General features: G+C 35.1%; 1 protein-coding gene and 1 pseudogene across 2 annotated transcripts; both read right to left on the bottom strand.

Annotated features, from left to right (window-relative positions):
• Positions 1–739: 739 nt before the first annotated feature.
• LOC143594889 (universal stress protein PHOS34-like) lies at positions 740–2,587 on the bottom strand. The gene is made up of 4 exons (XM_077074082.1): positions 2,394–2,587; positions 2,172–2,266; positions 1,049–1,170; positions 740–947 (listed from the first exon to the last, which is right to left on the bottom strand). The coding sequence occupies exons 1-4, from the start codon at positions 2,575–2,577 to the stop codon at positions 854–856; spliced, it is 495 nt and encodes a 164-aa protein (XP_076930197.1). The 5' UTR covers positions 2,578–2,587; the 3' UTR covers positions 740–853.
• A 3,478-nt stretch (positions 2,588–6,065) lies between these two features.
• Positions 6,066–14,941, bottom strand: LOC143594895 (ABC transporter C family member 4-like; annotated as a pseudogene). Its single transcript, XR_013146429.1, has 12 exons — positions 14,929–14,941; positions 12,785–14,887; positions 10,276–10,596; positions 10,109–10,194; positions 9,420–10,040; positions 9,136–9,300; positions 8,632–8,926; positions 8,333–8,547; positions 7,950–8,255; positions 7,160–7,223; positions 6,844–7,083; positions 6,066–6,166 (listed from the first exon to the last, which is right to left on the bottom strand). The product of XR_013146429.1 is annotated as an ABC transporter C family member 4-like (transcript).
• Positions 14,942–19,095: the final 4,154 nt, after the last annotated feature.

Raw genomic sequence — 19,095 nt, 5'->3', positions numbered from 1 at the left:
TTCACCAAGTTACTAAGATTCTAGTTACCAATATCAGTGTACAGATTTATCCCTATCCTCATCCTTATCCCATCCCTATCACTATCCTCATCCCCATCCTATCTTAAATAAGCTACTACGTAAGACCGAAGGCATAATACCTCCAGTGGACCGAGTTTATTTCTCCAAATGATTGCATGGTGTTTATAATGAGCCAATCCACGCCAGTCAAGCCGAATCAGGACGACTTCAAGATCGGCTCTAACTTTAAACCGAATACGATTCAAAATATGGGTCAGGACGACTTCAACTTGTGTTCGGGTTGAACAATTTAACCTCCCAACCCGCAACCCGTCGCAAACACCCCTAAGTCCCCAGGCTGCTGGAAGGAAAAAGTAATCGGTGGTATCGTACTAAGCTAACTACATGAAATAATTGGCCACGCTGCCAGCTAGATGTGGTAGCAGGTGCCGCCAAGTAAGTGGCGGTAATGGTAGCTAGATGCGCCGGCACAGCTAGGGGGTGTCCAGAATTGATGGCACTAAAATGTTCCTATAGTTGTCACCAAGCTATGAAGACTACTCACAAAAAGAATATCACTGTCCACAAGACCTAAGTCACACAGGCACCATTTCTTATAAAACCAAAAACAGATTTATCAATAGCCGTAAAAACAAGCAGATGAAACACTGTATATTATAATACAGTTTATCGATGGTAAGCATACACACAAGTATATAGTAACAAAGAATCAAGCAGTTTCAAGTTGAAGGCAGTTGACTAAGCGAGCACATGCCAATCATGTCTTAACCTTCTAAAGCCAAGACTATGAAGAATATAAGTACAAGTAATTTGCAGCTTACTTGGGGTAAAGCTAACCCGAGTGTTTAGTCTTTGGCTTCTTGACAATCATCACGGTGCAGTGAGCATGATGAGTAACATAGTCACTTACACTCCCCAAAACCGCCCTGCATAACAAATTAGTATAGTGTTTAAATATGCAAAATTTTATCAGAACTTGAAACAAGAATCATTAGGTTTTCGTGTTAAGTTATTGAATAAAGGTTACCTTTTAATTGCACCATAACCATGACTACCGACTACCAGTATGGTAGCATGGTGCCTCTCTACAGCTTCACATAGAACATTCCTGGCATCGTCTTCCACAACTTCAACCTTCACATCATCCACCTACATAGAGAAACGATCTTTTAGAACTAATCCAAACAAGTGCAAATGATTAAAGTGATACACAAATGAAACATTTCAACACCAAACAACCAACATTTCAAATGCATATGAATATACGATGCTAAAAGTTCAATAAAAAAGAGCAAGGGCCATTATAAACCGCATACGATTCCAATTGCACAAAAGCCCTAATCCTGTAGTGATGATCATTAGAAGCTAAAAGTGTTCTAAAAATTCAAAGTCATTTCACAAAGAGCAAGGATCATTCAACGATTCCAACTGCACAAGCCCTAATTCTGTAATTCTGATCATTAAATGCTAAAAGTTTTCCAATAATTCAAATCCGGTTCACAATTTCAATCACACAAGCCCTAATCCTATTATGCTAGGTATAAAATCTCAAAAAACAGCAAACTTGAATGATCAATACCACTACCTACCATTAGCCTAAGTTTCTACAAATCTATAAACGCAGGGGTGGCTTGTGGGACAACGAAACAAGTTAGGGCTTTAGGTCCACACTTAATTGAGGCCTCCAAATCCGACAAAAACATTATATGTAGATATATTATAATGGGTAAAGTAAACTCGAAGTAATGTATTGTTGTGGTGTTTGGCTTGGTTGTTACTAAAGTATAGGTTATTAGTTCAAAACTTGTAATAAGCAATTTTTTTTCCTTAACAATTGTCATGAAAAGGCCACAAAATCTTGTTTCGATTTAGGCCCCCACATTCGTTGAGCCGGCCATAAACGTATTTAACATACAAAACCTGATAGCCTTCAACCTAGGGGTTGTCCATAACCTCACAATTTTAACGCCGAATTCAATTTCGATTTCGACTATAGATTCAAAATACACATATCATTAATACCGAACAAAACGATCCAATCACAACAAGCTGCGGTTAGATTCAAAATCGGAATCTAAATCCAAATCATCCAGCCACAGCCAAATTAATACTAATCCTCAATTATATAACAATTAAAATACGAAACGAACCGATTTGGAATGGCAAAGCTCCTTGGCTCGTTCCACGACTCTTGCAGCGATCTTCTTCAAATCCGAATCCACAAACGGATACACATCCGCTGCACCTGAATTCACCAGCAAAAACAGACACAATAATCAAAACAAATGAATAATAATAATAATAATAATAATAATAATAATAATAATAATAATAATAATAATAATAATAATAATAATGATGAATTGATTTACCAGGACCGGCGAAACCGATGGCGGAAGTGGGAGAAGGCTTGGAGTGAACAACGACCAGCTTGAACGGAGTATTAGGAGCAGAAGGTACTAGAAAGTGGTCCAGAGTCCATTCCAGTGCGTAAAAACTATGATCACTGTCATCGATGCCGACTACCATCACCGGTTTCTGTTCCGTGTTCGCCATTGATTTATTTTGTTTCCGTCGCGATTTGTGTAGATCAAAACAGACACAATATATAGTATGTATGTTTATAATTATACACGACCGATTAACGCCGTTAGTTGGTAATGATTGATAATTTGAGTGATGGGACGTTTGACGTTGGGACCCATACGACACCTTCAACGGGTATTCGTTTGGAAATTGAATACCCCCTGAAAGGCACACGGTAATCTCGTGCACAATAAGCCTTGTCACCACACCTTTTAATCTACAAGAATATTTTACGTATATTATTTTGTAACAACATTAATTAGCGTCCACTCTCGGATACGTGCGTATTATACTTTTGGTCTCTATGGTTACACGTTTGTTTTTCACTGTTTGTTCTAAAGTAAGATAGTAAAAGTAAAGCTAACTTGGTTTTTATGTTACCTTTTACAAAATTACTAAAACATCGTTATTTTGGAAAAGTTAATTAAAAACCTAAAGTCCCTAATCATCTCCCAATCTTCTTCATCTTCAATAAGTAACTATATTAGTTTGACTTCAGTTACACAAATTTATAAAAATGAAGCCAAACCAATGTGACGAATAGCTAAACTGATGTTAACAAAGTTGTATATTTTCAACGATTAGTGTCATTGAGGGAGAGAAATAAACACTTCGATATGTATTAGGACCTAATATGTATTAAATTTGTTAAAATTCTTTTTGGTTAGAAGTTGTAGGAAAGTGTTCGTGTCGTGAACAAGACGTAGATCGATATCTATAATCAACGTGAAGGTGCGGAATCCCAAACGTGATCAAAAACAACAAGATTTCTCATTATCTTATCTCTATTTCTCATATATATCAAGATTTGCAACAAGATATGACAAATATTAGTACATATACGTTCTGGACTAAAGAGTTTTTAAAGCATATCTCAAACTACTATTTATAGGGTGGTTAGAGCATTTCTAGCGTATAAGTCATCAACCAGCGTATATGTTTTCAACGTATAACATATACTCCGTATATGTTATGCTCCAGAAGACCAGAAAACTGTTTTACTCATAACTTCTTCGCTATAGCTCCGTTTTACGTGTCGTTTTCGTCCACATGCTCGTATTCAAATTGTCTATCACCCCATATCTTTATTTATACTCCATCTAAAATGAACAAACTTTTAGTTCCTTTTAAGCTTCGCTCACCTTCATTTGACAAAGACGAAAGCAATAGACATGTGCACTAACAGAAGTTATAACAGCTTGTTAAAACTCCTTTTTTTTTAATCTTTTATTAAAGTTCAAATCTACATTAAAGTCGATTAAGCTAAGTCAAACCAAGCAATAAGCATAGGGTAAGACAAACCGTTCTATACAGCGGGATCTTCGACCAAAGGATTATTTGGTTTGGCATACAGAGGGCTTTCTAGCACATCCTCTAGAGGTCTACTAGGGCCGGAATACATTTTATATTTATTTGCTTGTGGGTGGTAACGTATAGAGTGAAATTTGAATGAGATATGGATAGGAAGATGAAATTTACTTACCAATAGTAAGATAATACCAATATAATAATATTTGTTGTGCAAATAAAAGTACAAAGTATTCTCTTTAATTCTTAAATAAATTAATAACTTATGAGTAATTATAATTGTTTTTAAAGTTTTAGCTTAATGTTTTATCGAACTCTATAAAATAAAACGAGCTGGTAGTAAAATAAAACTACTATAAAAATAGAAAAAAAGCATGCAATAATATAAAAGATTACAAAAAACACATCACATTTTTCATACTACGAATATAAAGATGTAGCTCCATCATCATGCAAAAGCAATGAGATGTCATTTAACATAAGAAACGATAGGCAGAATAAACACAAGGCAACGCAACGACTCATCTTCTTGTTCACTTCTTGTTGTTGACTACATTCTAGCACCATTTGACAACCATGGTTGGCATTCGCAAAAGCGTAAGCACTTGTCTCGAAATGTTGTGCAGTTCTTCTACAACGAAGATGACACATTCTGTAGGATTGATTATATTGATCTTACACCGGATTTTTAGAGTACCCTTTTGGGTTTCGTGGAAACCGTCACATAATACGGTCAATTGTAAGTGTTAAATTATATGCAACGAAATACGAATGTTTATGCACATTCCCGAGTTTCATTTAAAGGAGGAAAGGGAAGGAAAATGAGGGATGGAAAAAATTTGTTGTGTTCCCAAGTTTCATTTAAGAAAAGAAAGGAAGGGAAAATATAAAAAGGGTGTTCCCGATTTTCATTAAAGCAAATAAAAGGAGATGAGAGGAGAGAATAAGAAGTAAAATAAAAGAATTTGTATCATTTCAAAAATGTTTTTTTTACAAAAAAAAAAAAACGCAATGGCGATGGTGGTGGTAGCTCCGGCGACAAAATGGTGGTGCCGGTGGCGATGACGGTGGTGGGTGGTGGTTGTGGTGGTGGTAGGGGTGGCGGTGGTCAAATGGTGGTAGCATTGGTAGTGATGGCGATAGTAGGGCGACTGCGACGGTGGTGGCGGTGGTGACGGCGGCGGTGATGGAGGTGGTGGCAATGATGATGGTGGCGGCTAGTGGTGGTGGCAGCAATGGTAGTGGTGGTAGTCGTTGTTAGGTGGTAGTGTTATTGAGAAAGTAGGGTGAAGGAGGAATAGAATGAACAAAAAGGAGGATGGGAATGAATGGTTTTGATGGAATGAGATTCCATGTGTAATGAATGATTTTATTCCATTGAGCAATCAAACACCACTTTTTCCATTACCATCTAATGAATCATTTCATTCCCACAATCATTCCAGCATACCAAACGTTACCTTAAAATAAAAGAAATTAAAAAGAAAGAGGAGAGAACAAAATAACGGAGAAAAGAGAACTTTATTTTTTTTCCCTTCTTCTCATAAATCTTTCTTCTCATAAATGAACTCTGGAATAATGTTATTAACTTTATTTTTATAACATGTCCAAACTAATGTTTTGGCGGCCAGAAGAAATACGAAGAACAGGCTTGCCGGGCCAGGATCGTTCGAATTGATTGTTGTCGGTTCAACCGTACGAATACGACGAGCCATAAATTTATTTCAACTAGCAGATAATTGTGATCTTTCTGATCGTTTTAACCATCAACATCAAATTAGCTTGCTGTTCCATCTGCAACCTGGTTGATTTCAAGGTACGTATCTCAGTGCTGGTTTAATTTTGTGTATTATTGTTCAATGTTTCATTTTGATCAAGTTTCTGTTTAATTAGATTTGAGTGCAGATGAAGTGTTTTATAAAATGCCTAACTGAAACCTGCAATTAAATGCCCAGTCACATGAACTTATTTAGAAATTACAAGCACCAAAATTACACTTTAGAATAATAATAATAATAACTAATCATCTCAATTCCATCAGGCAAACTTTTATAGACAAGTTTAGCATAATATTATTACCGTAGACTAGACAACTGATTCATCAAAACTGTCAAATCACAAGCCTCTTCTCTTCTTAAACCTTGTGCTTTTCATAAACCAGAAGACCGGTTCGCATGCTCCTGAACCAAAGCCCCAAATAGTGATGGTCTCTCGATCAACCGCGAAGGTTTATCAAATTCTTTCGCGTAACCTGTTTAAAACAAAGCAAATTCACAACTCAGTGAATTCAAGTTTAAAACCACAAATTCAATAACTATTGTTTAGATAAGGACATATATGCCCCGCAGGCTAAGTTAGGTTTATCTAGGATTTCTAGTTTCTTTTACTGACTTTGGATATATTAATTCCAGTCTTTCACAGATAAGTAGGCCTGTAAACAAACTGAATGCTCACTGAACCGTTTGATGGAAAGTTCGTTTATTTAATATACGAGTGAACATGAACACATTCTTTTGTTCATTTAGTTAAACGAACGAACGAACATGAACACATGTCTCGTTTATTCATTTATGTTTGTGAACGATCAATTATGCTCGTTTATGTTCGTTCCTTTACGTTCATTTATCTTCTCGTTAGTTTTAAGTTCTTTCATTTATATAATCATTTAATATACTCAGGCATGCTACAATTTAGTTTAGTTTTATTTAATTAAGATATCTCTATTTACAATTTAGTGTAGTTTTATCTAACTTTTAGGCCCAACATATTGATGTCTACAACTCCATATTAACTTTTAATTTGTGTGCGCGCTGTTTGCTCATTGATTTTCGTGAACCGTTTGCTTATACTATTAACAAACGAACATAAACGAACATGAACAAGCTCATTTTCTCAAGCCTACATATAAGTAAAGGAGTTATCAGTTACCAGCATCGATGACAAGGACACGGTCACAATCCATGACACTTGGTATCCTATGAGCAATGCTAATGATGGTACAGTCAGCAAAGTCCTCGCGTATGATTTTCTGAATTACTGCATCGGTCTGTGAATCGACAGAAGCAGTTGCTTCATCCATGAACAAGAGCTTGCTGTGCTTCAACATCACTCTTCCCAAACACAAAAGTTGTCTTTGTCCCACACTCCAGTTATCGCCATTATCAACAACTAACAAAAAACAAACAAAATCAATATGTTTAAACACACACCCCAACTTCCGTTGTTAAATAATTGTTTTTAGTACCTGCAGAATCTAGTTTTCCTGGTTTTGCAGCTACAACATCATTAAGCTGGCATCGCTCAAGAGCCTGCAAAACAAAATTCTCGAGTGAGATGAATAGGTCTACAAATAACAGTTTGTGAATCGTTTGACAGGAAGTTTGTTTATGTTCGTTTATATACAACATGAACAAAAACTTTTGTTCATTTAATTAATGAGCGAAACGAGCACATCTCGTTCGTTCATCTGTATTCGTGAATGTTCGTTAGTATATTCTTTTATACAATTTTTTTGGCTCATTACAACTTAGTCTAGTTTTTATAACTCTCTAGGCCCAACACATTATTCTTCACCTCACTATTAACAAGCTTTAGCTCGATTATGCTCCTTCATCTATGTTCGGTTATGTTCGTTCGTTACTTTAACTGTTCGTTTACACTATTAACTAACGAACACAAACATGCTATACTTTTTTAACGAACGGACACGAACAAGGAAACCCCGTTCGTTTTACTTGTTTGTGCTCGATTATTTGTTAGGTTAGAAACTTATGAGTTAACGAGCAAACATGCTATGTTCGTGTTCATTCGGTTTGTTTACAAGCCTAGAGATGAATCAATGGAGGCCAAGGATGTTAGACATCTGGTATATCCATGAAACTGTTTAAATAGTTATTAATATTGTATTTCGAGGTTTATTTGTATTTAGCCCAAGGGCCCAATTTAGGTTTCTATAGCATTTCTGGTTTCTATTTTGTATATCTTAATTCAGTTAAACATGTAGTCACTTAAAAAAAAAAACAAATAAGTTTTACCCTCCAGATCTCTTCATCAGTATGTTGACCAATGGGGTCAATGTTGCTTCTAACAGTGCCTTCAAAAAGAATTGGTTCTTGAGGAATGATCCCAAATCTTGACCTTAGATCATGCAATCCAAGGGTGGAGATGTTGATACCATCAATGGTTATACTCCCGCCAGATGGCTCCACCAACCGAAACAGAACCTGGATCAAAGTTGACTTTCCACCACCGGTCCTACCAACCACACCGATCTTTTCGCCTCCTTTAATGCTTAGTGTAATCCCTTTAATAACTAGAGGCGTGTTGGGCCGATACCTCACCTGTTTTCACAACAAAACATTAAGAGACTTTAACTTAAAATGAAAATAAGACACGAGTTTAGTTTAGATTTAGTTACCTGAAGATCTTTGAGTTCTACATTGCCATGAGAAGGCCAATTTGAAGGGGGAGGGTTATCTTTTTTCATCCATTCGGCTTCTGAAGGTATGTTGGTGAACTGTTTAATTCTTTCAACCGAAACCATTCGGTTTTCAACAAAACAACTCATGTATAAAGCAAAAAACAACACTCCATTAAGTGACAAACCGTACGAGAGTGATAACCCAACGTTCTCTGATCAATATTGCACATTTCAAGATTAGTTAGCTCTCTTAACAAGTAAAAACAATGTGAAATGTGATAGGAATTTAAGCTCACCTGGTTTAATAATACTGCTAGGTAAGATGATCATGAACACTGTGGAAGCACATAGAAATAAGCTTCCAAGAAACTCCAAACGAAAACCTAACCACCCGTTGGATCCGTTATTATGGAAATCCATTCTTAGGTTTCCGTTCACGCGGTTAATGTTTTCTTGAACGAACCCACCTTGCTTTCTAAAACACCTAATTGTCATAACGCCTGAGATGCTCTCTGAGAAATGGTGAATAACGGGTGCTTTTGTAATCGAGTCAAGTCGTGTTAGTTCACGAGACGTTGCCAGATAGTATCCCTGAAACAATTAGTTGTGGTTAGCTCATGGGCCTAAGTTAGGTATATCTAGGGGTTCTAGTTTCCAGTTTTTATATATTAAGGGTTATCCCTCCACTGTAAACACAACATTCGGATATATTATTGTTATTATTATTATTTTATTTTTATTATTCTAGCCTCTTTTACACATGCCAATTCACTTAAAAAGATTAAACTAGATAGGCATACCCGAAACCAAAAGTTGAGCCAACCAAGAGGAACCAATAGGAAAACAGTCGGCCATGCGTACTGACAAGTAATGATGACAATGCCAATCACTGTTACGAACATGACAAGCGTCAGGTTCATCATGAATGGAAGGAAGACATCGAGGTTCGTTTGATCAGTTGATGCCTGAAAATATCAAACAAATAACCTCTGTAAATGTTTAGCATTTACTTACTGAAAATGATGATAATGATACTGATACTGATAAAAATAATCATAGTAATAAAAGATTTAAGAAACTTTACCCTGCTAAGGATTCTTCTGGACGGCGTAGTATCGAAAAACGACATTGGAGCATGAAGTATGCTGTAAAGAATCTGCTTAAAGAATATCTGGGAAGTTTTAAGCCCAAGAAACGTTGAAGAAATAATTCTACAGAATACCAAAACGAGTGAAAGACCGGCTATAGCTGTATAGACTTCTATAAACAATGAAGGGTTGAAAGCCCGTTCACCAGACGTTTCATATGCCAACCAGTAATCACTTGCCATTTGTGCGCCTTGCCACGCGACTGAAAAAACCAAAACAATAATCGGGCCCCACCATCCGGAAGCCTCGGTGACATAAACCTTATAAACACCTAAATTGATTCTTCCGGTTTCCCTCTCTTCTTCCTCAATTAACTTTGAGGTGCCAATTATGGAACTAGACTTGGATCGTTCTAACGCCTGTTGATCTTCTTCTCGTGGGTTTAGGCTAGGAGATTTTTGAAGGGGTTTAGGGGAGGGGCTATCTGATGTGGTAGCTTCCATTTCAACTAGTTGCATCGAGGTCTCATGGGCGGAAACTAAAGCTTTAAAATCCATACCCGATTCTAGCAGCTCATTATACTTTCCCGATTGAACAATCATTCCATCTCGCATCACCTAAAACAGATACAAGTTAAATTCAAGTACGAACAAACAAAATCCTAATAAAAGATTATGATACTTACTAAGATAAGATCAACATTATGGAGGAAATCAACTTGATGCGTGACAAGTAAGATTGTCTTGTTTCGTAGAGCCCCCTCACACATTCCTACAATCAAAGTTTAAAAAAAACTGTGAGAATTACTACTCAAAACAAATGAATAAAATTTGTTCCAATATGCATGATCACCTTAAATATGTCAGAACCCGTGTGAGCATCGACAGCACTAAAGACGTCATCAAGCAGATAAATGTCACAATCTTGATAAACAGCTCGGGCGAGTTGAATCCTTTGTTTTTGGCCACCACTGAGGTTAATCCCACGCTCTCCGATCTCGGTTTGGTCTCCAAATTCCATCATTTCTAAATCTTTCTCCAAGCAACAGTTCTTGATTGCTTCGTTGTATTTCCGCCTATTCATTGGCGAGCCGAATAAAATATTCTCTTGAATTGTCCCATTTTGAATCCATGCTGTTTGTGCAACATACGCGGTGCTCCCACATATCCTCACCTGTTGCAAGATCATCAACAAAGGGTAGGACATGCATTAGTTGAACTATATCATGTAATCAATAAATGATAACCCAACAAGTTCTGGGAATTTAAAAAAAAAAAAAAAGGCACATTGAAAATCAAAGCCCCATGTACTTTTGTGCGTGAGTGTGGGCCACTTGGACATGTTTCTACGTTTATGTCGACCACATGGACCGTATAGGAACATGACACACAACATTTTGTGTTTTCGTTACATAACATAATTAAACCAAAACCCCCCTCAAAAAGGTAAACCTATTTTTTTTAATGAACTGAGTGGTGTTAGATAAATATTCTGGTTTTTTATTTTTGTGTTTTTTTATTTTACAATTTTTTTAATTATTTTTTTATTTTTTAAAGGGGTTTTTTCCTTAAAAAAAGATGTGATGTAGCCAATTGATGGTGCATAGCAAGATGGAGAGAGATGTTTAAGGGCTCGGAAAGGGGTTCTCCATTTTTTATTTTTTTGGAGTTTTCTTTTGAACATCGAATCTAATCTAACCTTACTAATAAAAAAAAATAATTAAGATGATGTGACAATCTCACATTTATTCTTGGTCTAATCTCTCTTTTCACTCATTCTACCTATCCATGGGTTATGGCAAAATCATTTTGTTAAATGGGTTATAATTTCCTTTCTAATCTTTCATCTCATTCATATATATCCATGGGTCATGAGTCAAAATAATTTTGGCAAAAGGGTTCTAATTTCCTTAATAATTTTCTAATTTCTCATCTTATTTATCCTACATATCCATTGGTCATGGGATAAAACAATTTTGACAAATGAGTTATAATTTCCCTTCTAATATTTCTAATCTCTCATCTCATTCTAATTTCTAAATTTGAGATTATGTATATTTTTATTTTCTTCTTACCTTCAATTCTGTTCATTTATTATTTAACAAATCCCGTGTAATTGACGGGTTCAAAAGCTAGTAACTCTATATATGCATGTGTGTGTGTGCATATATATACACACTAGCTTTATAACTCATGCGATGCATGTGATTCTTAAAAGAAATACAATTAAGCCATAAAAATTAAATGAATTAAATTAAAAAAAAAACTATATTTATCAAATTAAATGTGTAATAAGTTCAAATCATACTTTGAAGATGAACAAGATAATAAGTGAAGATTGAGACTAAACTTTTAGTGGTTTTTTTATTAAGAATGTTGTTGAATTTTAAACTTTATTACTTTATCAACTTTGTATTTGTAAGGTTCCACTTAACACGTGACTGGTTTTGTTTTTTGAATTCAATATATATGTGATAATCTAATACGCTCTTACAAGCTTAAAATCATCATTTTATTTTTAATTTTTTTTTTGCAATGTCTACACATAATTGAAAAAAAAAACAACTATTACCAAACCAAAGCTGAAAACCTGATAAATCGAAAACCGAACGGTTTGTATATTAAAAAATCGATGACTTCAGTTTCGGTTTTGCCTAGTAACCGAACCGAAACCAAAAACCCAAAAAGCGAAAACCGAACGGTTTGTATATTAAAAAACTGATAACTTCAGTTTCGGTTTCGCATAATAACTCAACTGAACCGTGGTCAACCTTAAATTGAACTAGAGCCAATAATGGTGTCGCTAACGCTGGTTGAATGGCTGTGTATAAACGGTTAATTAGGACAAAACCAAATTTGAACGAAGGATTTCGATTTCTTAATAGTGAGGAGGATTACTGCCGTAAGAGAATGTGGAAAGGGAGTAGGGTTTATATGTTCAAGTTCGTTGGGTTAGGAGCGTCATATCAAAATCGGGTATGGATCAACCAGAGATCCACCATCAAGTAGTTAAAATTCCCAAAATAGCCATCAAGAATGTTTTTTAATCCGATGGTTTTTACAATCCGACAAATCTTTAACAAGTTCCATCGGATCCGAGGGTTGTTAGTTGTTTTTGGGATTTTTACTAATTGATAGCTAAAATTGAAAAATAAGGAGGAGATTAACATTACTATTTCGAAGATTTTCCCAAGTTACCTACGGGTCATTTATTAGGTCATAAAAGACAGAAAAGATGTTTGGTTCATAAAAAAACATCTCAGCGTCACATTGGCTATGATATGGATGGAGAGAGAGGAAATAATAATAATAATAATAATAATAATAATAATAATAATAATAATAATAATAATGGTACGTACCTTCCCGGAGATTTTGTGCATTTCGCCAAGAATTGCGGCAAGAAGAGATGACTTCCCAGAACCCACAGTCCCAACAATGGCTGCAAGCTGTCCTTTGTGGATGTCAAAGTTCAAATTCATGACGACAGCACCATTAGCAGCTTCGTCATCCCAGCTAAAAGACCCATCTCTAACCTCCACCGCGGTGCCATCGCCACTGCCACTCTCCAGCACCCTCTCCACCGACCCCTCATCCAACTCCTGAGTCAGCATAAACCTATCCAGTCTCCCCAACGAGATCACAGCCTGCGACAGCGCGATCATCGACTGAGGGAACGTCCGAATGGGCTCTTGCAACGTCTTAAACAACGATGTCGCTGTGAAAACAGTGCTCGAAGTAAGCGGGATCCCGAGTAAAACCGCGCTCCCAAAGGTGAGCGTGGACACCAGCAAAGGCGTACTCTATAAAAGGATCGTGTTCCCGTTTATGGAGAACCCGAACCTGGTGAGCATCTGGTATTCGGACTCGCGAAACGCTTGAATCCGCTTTCTAAAGTGCTCTTCCCATGCTTGAAACTTGATCACCCGCATATAGTTAAGCGTCTCATTCGTCGCCTTCATCCGCTTGTCCCGGTTTTGCATAAGACCAAACTGGAACCTGTTCATCAAATTATTACCATATATCACGCAAATCACAACCGCCACTAGTCCAACCAACGCAACCACTGCTGGCAGCCCAATGTACGTGTAAAGAATAATAAGGGCCAAAGCAACTTGTAGAGGCATAAGCCAAACAGCATGCAAATGAACCATCATATCAGCCACTTGTTGAGCATCCACCGCCATGTAGTTCACTATCTGTCCAACACCGTGTGATTGTCTAGCCGAACACGAGAGGCGTAACCCCTTTTTGTACAATGATGTGATTAACGTCGACCGGATCAACATCCCGAGCTTCTGGCAGTGGAAATTGAACTGGTGGGATGCCAACCCTTCAATAAACTTTGCAACTAGAAGGGTTAGTATCAAATAATACCCTTCGTACGGTGACGATCTCTTCCCGGCCGTGTAATCAACGAACTGCTGGATCAACAAAGGCCCGACATACGTGACCGAGAGCTTTACCAGTGCAAGGCACGCGTTGAATAAGACATCTGTCCAGAAACATCGGATAAGCGTGGTTCGGACAGGGTGTTGCGAGTTTTCATTCGCTTTAGGCCAGTTTCGTTCGAATAGGCTTGCCATTTTCTCGGCCCGATGCTTGGGTGATAGCGTCGGGATGTCGACTACCTTTAGAGGGGCTTTGTACCCTTTTGATAGCAATGGGTTCAGCCATAGCCAAAATAGTTTTGATATAATGGATGCTGTTGCCCATCCGCTTACAATTGACACTTTATCGTCACTGTTACCGTTACTGTTTCTAGATATTGTAACTCCAGTTGAGCCAGTTATGGATACAATGAACAGGAAAGCCGAAAACACTAGAGAGATCAACGAAACTATGTCGGATTTGAAAAGCGAAGCGTTCCGGGTACTAGAAACTAGTCGGATAATACCCGAACAAGCCAACAATGCAACGACGATGAAATTGACTCCCCAGAAAAGACGACGGGTGAGTTACTGCTTGACGTATCTTCTCATGGAAGACTAAAACAATAATTATAAGAAAACATAAAGCTTGAATTAGCCAAGAAATGGCATTAACTTCCTTCCATGGCGACTCGGTATGTTCGGTGAATCCCAAAACTGATGAAACAATAGACAAAACTGTTAATATGGCGGTGGCAAACAGAGACAGCTTAAACCAAATATTGGTGTGAACAGTTGTGGTTTTAGTAATCAAAGGTTCATCATCAACGGGTGATGTGTAAGTGTGGGATGTGAATCTTGAATATAGCTTTAGAGCAGCAAAAACAAAGAGGGCGAGCAGGAAGATGAGATCAACGGCGGATAGAAGAGCTCTTTGTGGGCATGGAGAGAGGAAGATGAATCTCAGCCATTGAATAAAGAGTGAACCTCCTGATGTGTTATGTGACACAATAGAGGATGAAGAACAGGAAACAGAGGCTAACCAAGATGAATATGAAGGTGACGTCGTCTTTGATTTGTTATCAAAAATGGCATCTGCTAAAATCAATGGTTGGGTTTCTTTTATGCACCTCTACCAACTTCATCCATGGAGTATGTATAAATACGAGAGTATTGTAATGGGGACAAAATACTTCAATTAGTCATATCTGGCATCTTCTATTTTAACTTTGGAATCAGATTATTAGACCGTTAACACTACTGCTTTGAAATCCTGCCTGGCCCGTCGGTCTCTATAAAGGGCCAGATCAGATGATTTGAACTGTTTTCTAAAAACCCAGTCAGTAGAGGTGGCAATATGAGTGGGTTGGGTTGGATTTGGGTGACGAGTCAGGATGGGTTTGGGTCAGGGTGGATATGGATGAGGATGGATGTTTAAAATAGAGGGTTAGGATGGGTATGGGTCAAGATGGGTAAAGATAATCCATCTTGACTCAAGTAAAGGTTAAAATGCAAAGGTTTCAAAAAACCCCTCAAAAAAATATTCAAAAAATTTAATAAAAAAACAATAACTCAAAATATAAATCAAAAACGCAAAAACTAAAATAACAAAGATGTCTCCCACGTCGTACTCGTTTATAAAAAAAAAAAAAAACTCGGTTTCGTGTCGGTTCAGGTTCGGTTTTTTTTGTTCATTTTTGTTTTTTTTTCGTTTCGGTTTTCGTTCGGTTTCGATTTCTCGGTTTTATTCGGTTTAGGATGGGTATGGGTCAAGATGGATAAAGTCAACCAATCTTGAACCAAGTAAAGGTTAAAATATAAAGGGTTTCAAAAACCCCTCAAAAAAATATTCAAAAAAATTAATAAAAAAATAATAACTCAAAATATAAATCGAAAACGCAAAAAGTAAAATAACTAAAATGTTTCCCCGGTCTTCCTTGTTCATTAAAAAAAAATCTCGGTTTTGTCTCGGTTCAGGTTCGGTTTTTTCAGTTTTTTTTCCGCTTCGGTTTTGCTTTTTTTCATTTCGATTGGTTTCGGTATATGTTCGATTTCAATAATTTCGGTTTCGATTTCTCGGTTTCTATTCGGTTCCGTGGGTTTTGTTTGAAATAAAATTGGATAAAGCTTTTTTAGTCCATTCTAACCCATAAGCAAACCCATTCTAACCTATAACCAAAAGTCATTAGTATTTTCCCAACCCATCTTGACCCTCTTGCAAAATTATTTTGATCCATCCTGACCCATCTCAATTTTAAAAGTTATCCAAATTGACCCAAAAAAACCCATTTGCGTTTGTTTTGCCACCCTTACCTGTTAGGATTTAAATTTGAGTCATTTCAGAAATAAAAACTTTAATAATTAATCCATGAACCTATCAACCAAGGTCCATTTATCTCTTTATTAATCAAACATAAATAATATATATTTAAAAAGTAATATATAAAACATAAATAAACATTAAACTTTGTTATTATTAATTTTAATTATTGTTATTTTTAACACATATATTTAAATTATTTATAACGTCATTCGGGTCAAACGCCGGTCCGTCCTTTCGAATCAGTCTGACCTTTAACCCGGGACCTGAACCGGGTCTGAAAACATTGGCTAACACTAACCTTAAATGTCTCAACATTTTGTAAGCCAAATTAATTGTTTTTTTTATCATAAAGGGCTGGGCAAATGAAGAATTAAAATAAATGTGTGTCAACGGGTTGGTGGTCCACTAAATGAATTTATAGTATTTTTATTTTATAGTGTATTTTGTTTTATTATTTATTTATCTATAATATATATAAGCGAAACCCCTAAAATCCTACGTGTCATGATGTGGTCGATCCTCTCTTTTATGAAAGTCACTAGATTGCTTGATTTTTAAATGAAAGTCTCTCATTGATTTAATCCAAATTCATGCGTATGGGTCTTACCAAAACCAGATACCTCTTAAACGGGTTATAACATCTCATTAAATTAAAAATTAATCTTACCAATTATTTGATATGAAAATCCAATAAAGTAGGGATATACTAAAATTTAATATCCAATTTAAAAATAAAAAGTTATTATTTAAAATTAATAAATAATTTTATAGTAAAAAAATAAGTGGGTCATGGGTTACCAAATCCAGATATCCTTTAAACGGGTTATAATATATCATTTATTTATGAAAACCTTTCATCACCAAACGCTAAGTATATTATTAATTTTCTTACAATAAAGAAAATTAAAATCCAAAAAATAAATATTAAAAACTAAAAATATAAAACAACCATTCTCTCAAGCCATCAGATTGCTTTATTTGTAAATGAAGGTTTCTCATGCATTTGACCCGAATTCACGGGTATGATTCTCACCAAACCAAGATAGCTCTTAAAAGGGTTATAACATCCCATTATATTAAAAACTAGTTTTAAAGCCCGTGTCCCACACGGGATAATTCAAATTATAAAATTATAAGTAAAAAAAATAATTGCATAGCGTATATGAAAAAAAATATATTACATCTATGCTTGTATCTATACAATGTGTATATAAATTGATTTTATTTATATCACAAAAATGATTTTTTTAAATGAAATTAATAAAAAAAATGTCCGTGCAAAAACGTGCCCGATAATGCTTCTTTCTATTGAAAAATTCATTCTCGGTGCCATATATGTATAATTGAAAGATTTTTGGTTATGAACCAATTTCGGAAATAAAGCTTCTCAGTAGTTCTAACCACTCAGCCTAAATACAAAAGGAGCGTTACCTTTATTGATATATTTATCAATTTACCACCCATCAAAGGAAAGTAGAACATTAAATTGTAACAATGGATGTTCTTCAAGAGCTATGTTTTTCTAAGCTACACCATGAAAAAGATTTTGATAAGTTTCAGAGGGCTTTTTGACTTTGTCATAATGACAATATAAAAAATAACATGTTAACTCATTCAATTTTGTGAATATTCATTTGAGCATAGTTTTGCATGACATGCTTCCCATACAACGTTCTATTCACCATTGAAGGAAAAATTAATGTTGACATAAATATTTCAAATTTGATAAAAGTTAGAAGCATTGATAGGCATGGGGGTGGCACGTCGAAAGTGTTCGCAATCTTTTCTTATATTTTAATAGTTGAGGGGAAAATGGTTAGTTTGCCAAATCCCGAACCTTTTGATTATTTCAAAAAATGCCCTTAAAGATAAATTTGAAACCCGAATCATGTTTAAACTTCTAACTTTCATACTTTTGACATTTTAAAGTCAACACTTTGAACCCATAACAAATTTGACGATAAATCTATTTTGCATTCTCAAACTTTTAAAATTCAAAATTTTCATTTTTACCCGTTACAAATTTTAACCTAAATACAGTTAACTTGTACCAAACAATCTATTTACCAACTTTTGACCTATAAAATCAAAATTTTAAGTTCCATAAAAAACCCGAAACAATTTTCATTTAAGAAACATGATTTGTTGTTGATTTTTTAAATCACCAAGTATTTTGAAATATATAGTAAAAAAATATGTTAATATTTATATTTATAAAAATATATAGATATTATATAAATATAGTTTAAAAGGAAAGTGAATCATTATTGATTTATTACATATATTAGAGTATATTAGTTTTGGAGGGAAAAAAATTGTGAAGATTAACTAAAACATGACAAGTTTCCACATTTATTTTACTTTATTAGAATAGGTAAATTAATCTTATCAAATATTTGATATAAAAATCCTATAAAATAGGGATATACAAAAAACTTAATATCCTATTTTATTTAAAAAAAATATTATTTATAGTTAAGAAACAGTTTTATAATAAAGAAAATAAACAAGTAATGGGTATCACCAAACCCAGATAGCTTTTAAACCGGATTATAACATCTCATTTATTTATGAAACCATTTCATCATCAAACCTCAAATATATTAATTATATTAACTTTCTAACAATAAATAAAATTAAAATCCAAATATACATATATAAATATTAAAACGAATAATGTAAAACGACATCCTTAATACGGGGGATAAAATCTAGTAAATTTATAATTGTTTAACTAGGAAACGTTATTTTAATTACTGTTTTCATATATTTTTTAAGTTTATGATATTTTATTTTTGTTAATTCCCATTTGTTTTTCTTAATTTTCATTTTCTTTTTCGTTGCCATTGGTTCAATATATTTATTTAAAATAAGAGAACTTCAGTTTTCGTTTATGAGGTTTTAAAATTATCAGTTTTGATCCAATACTTTATTTTAGGTTTTTATGGTATAAAACACTTTCATTTGACTATCGTTCTTA

Source organism: Bidens hawaiensis, unplaced genomic scaffold (assembly GCF_021521415.1).
Source record: "Bidens hawaiensis isolate Kalapana, Puna unplaced genomic scaffold, B.hawaiensis_p1.1 tig00044294_1, whole genome shotgun sequence".
In the NCBI taxonomy this organism is placed as follows: Eukaryota; Viridiplantae; Streptophyta; class Magnoliopsida; order Asterales; family Asteraceae; genus Bidens; species Bidens hawaiensis.
The sequence above is the reverse complement of the archived record's forward strand: the minus strand, read 5'-3'. Positions and strand labels throughout refer to the sequence as shown.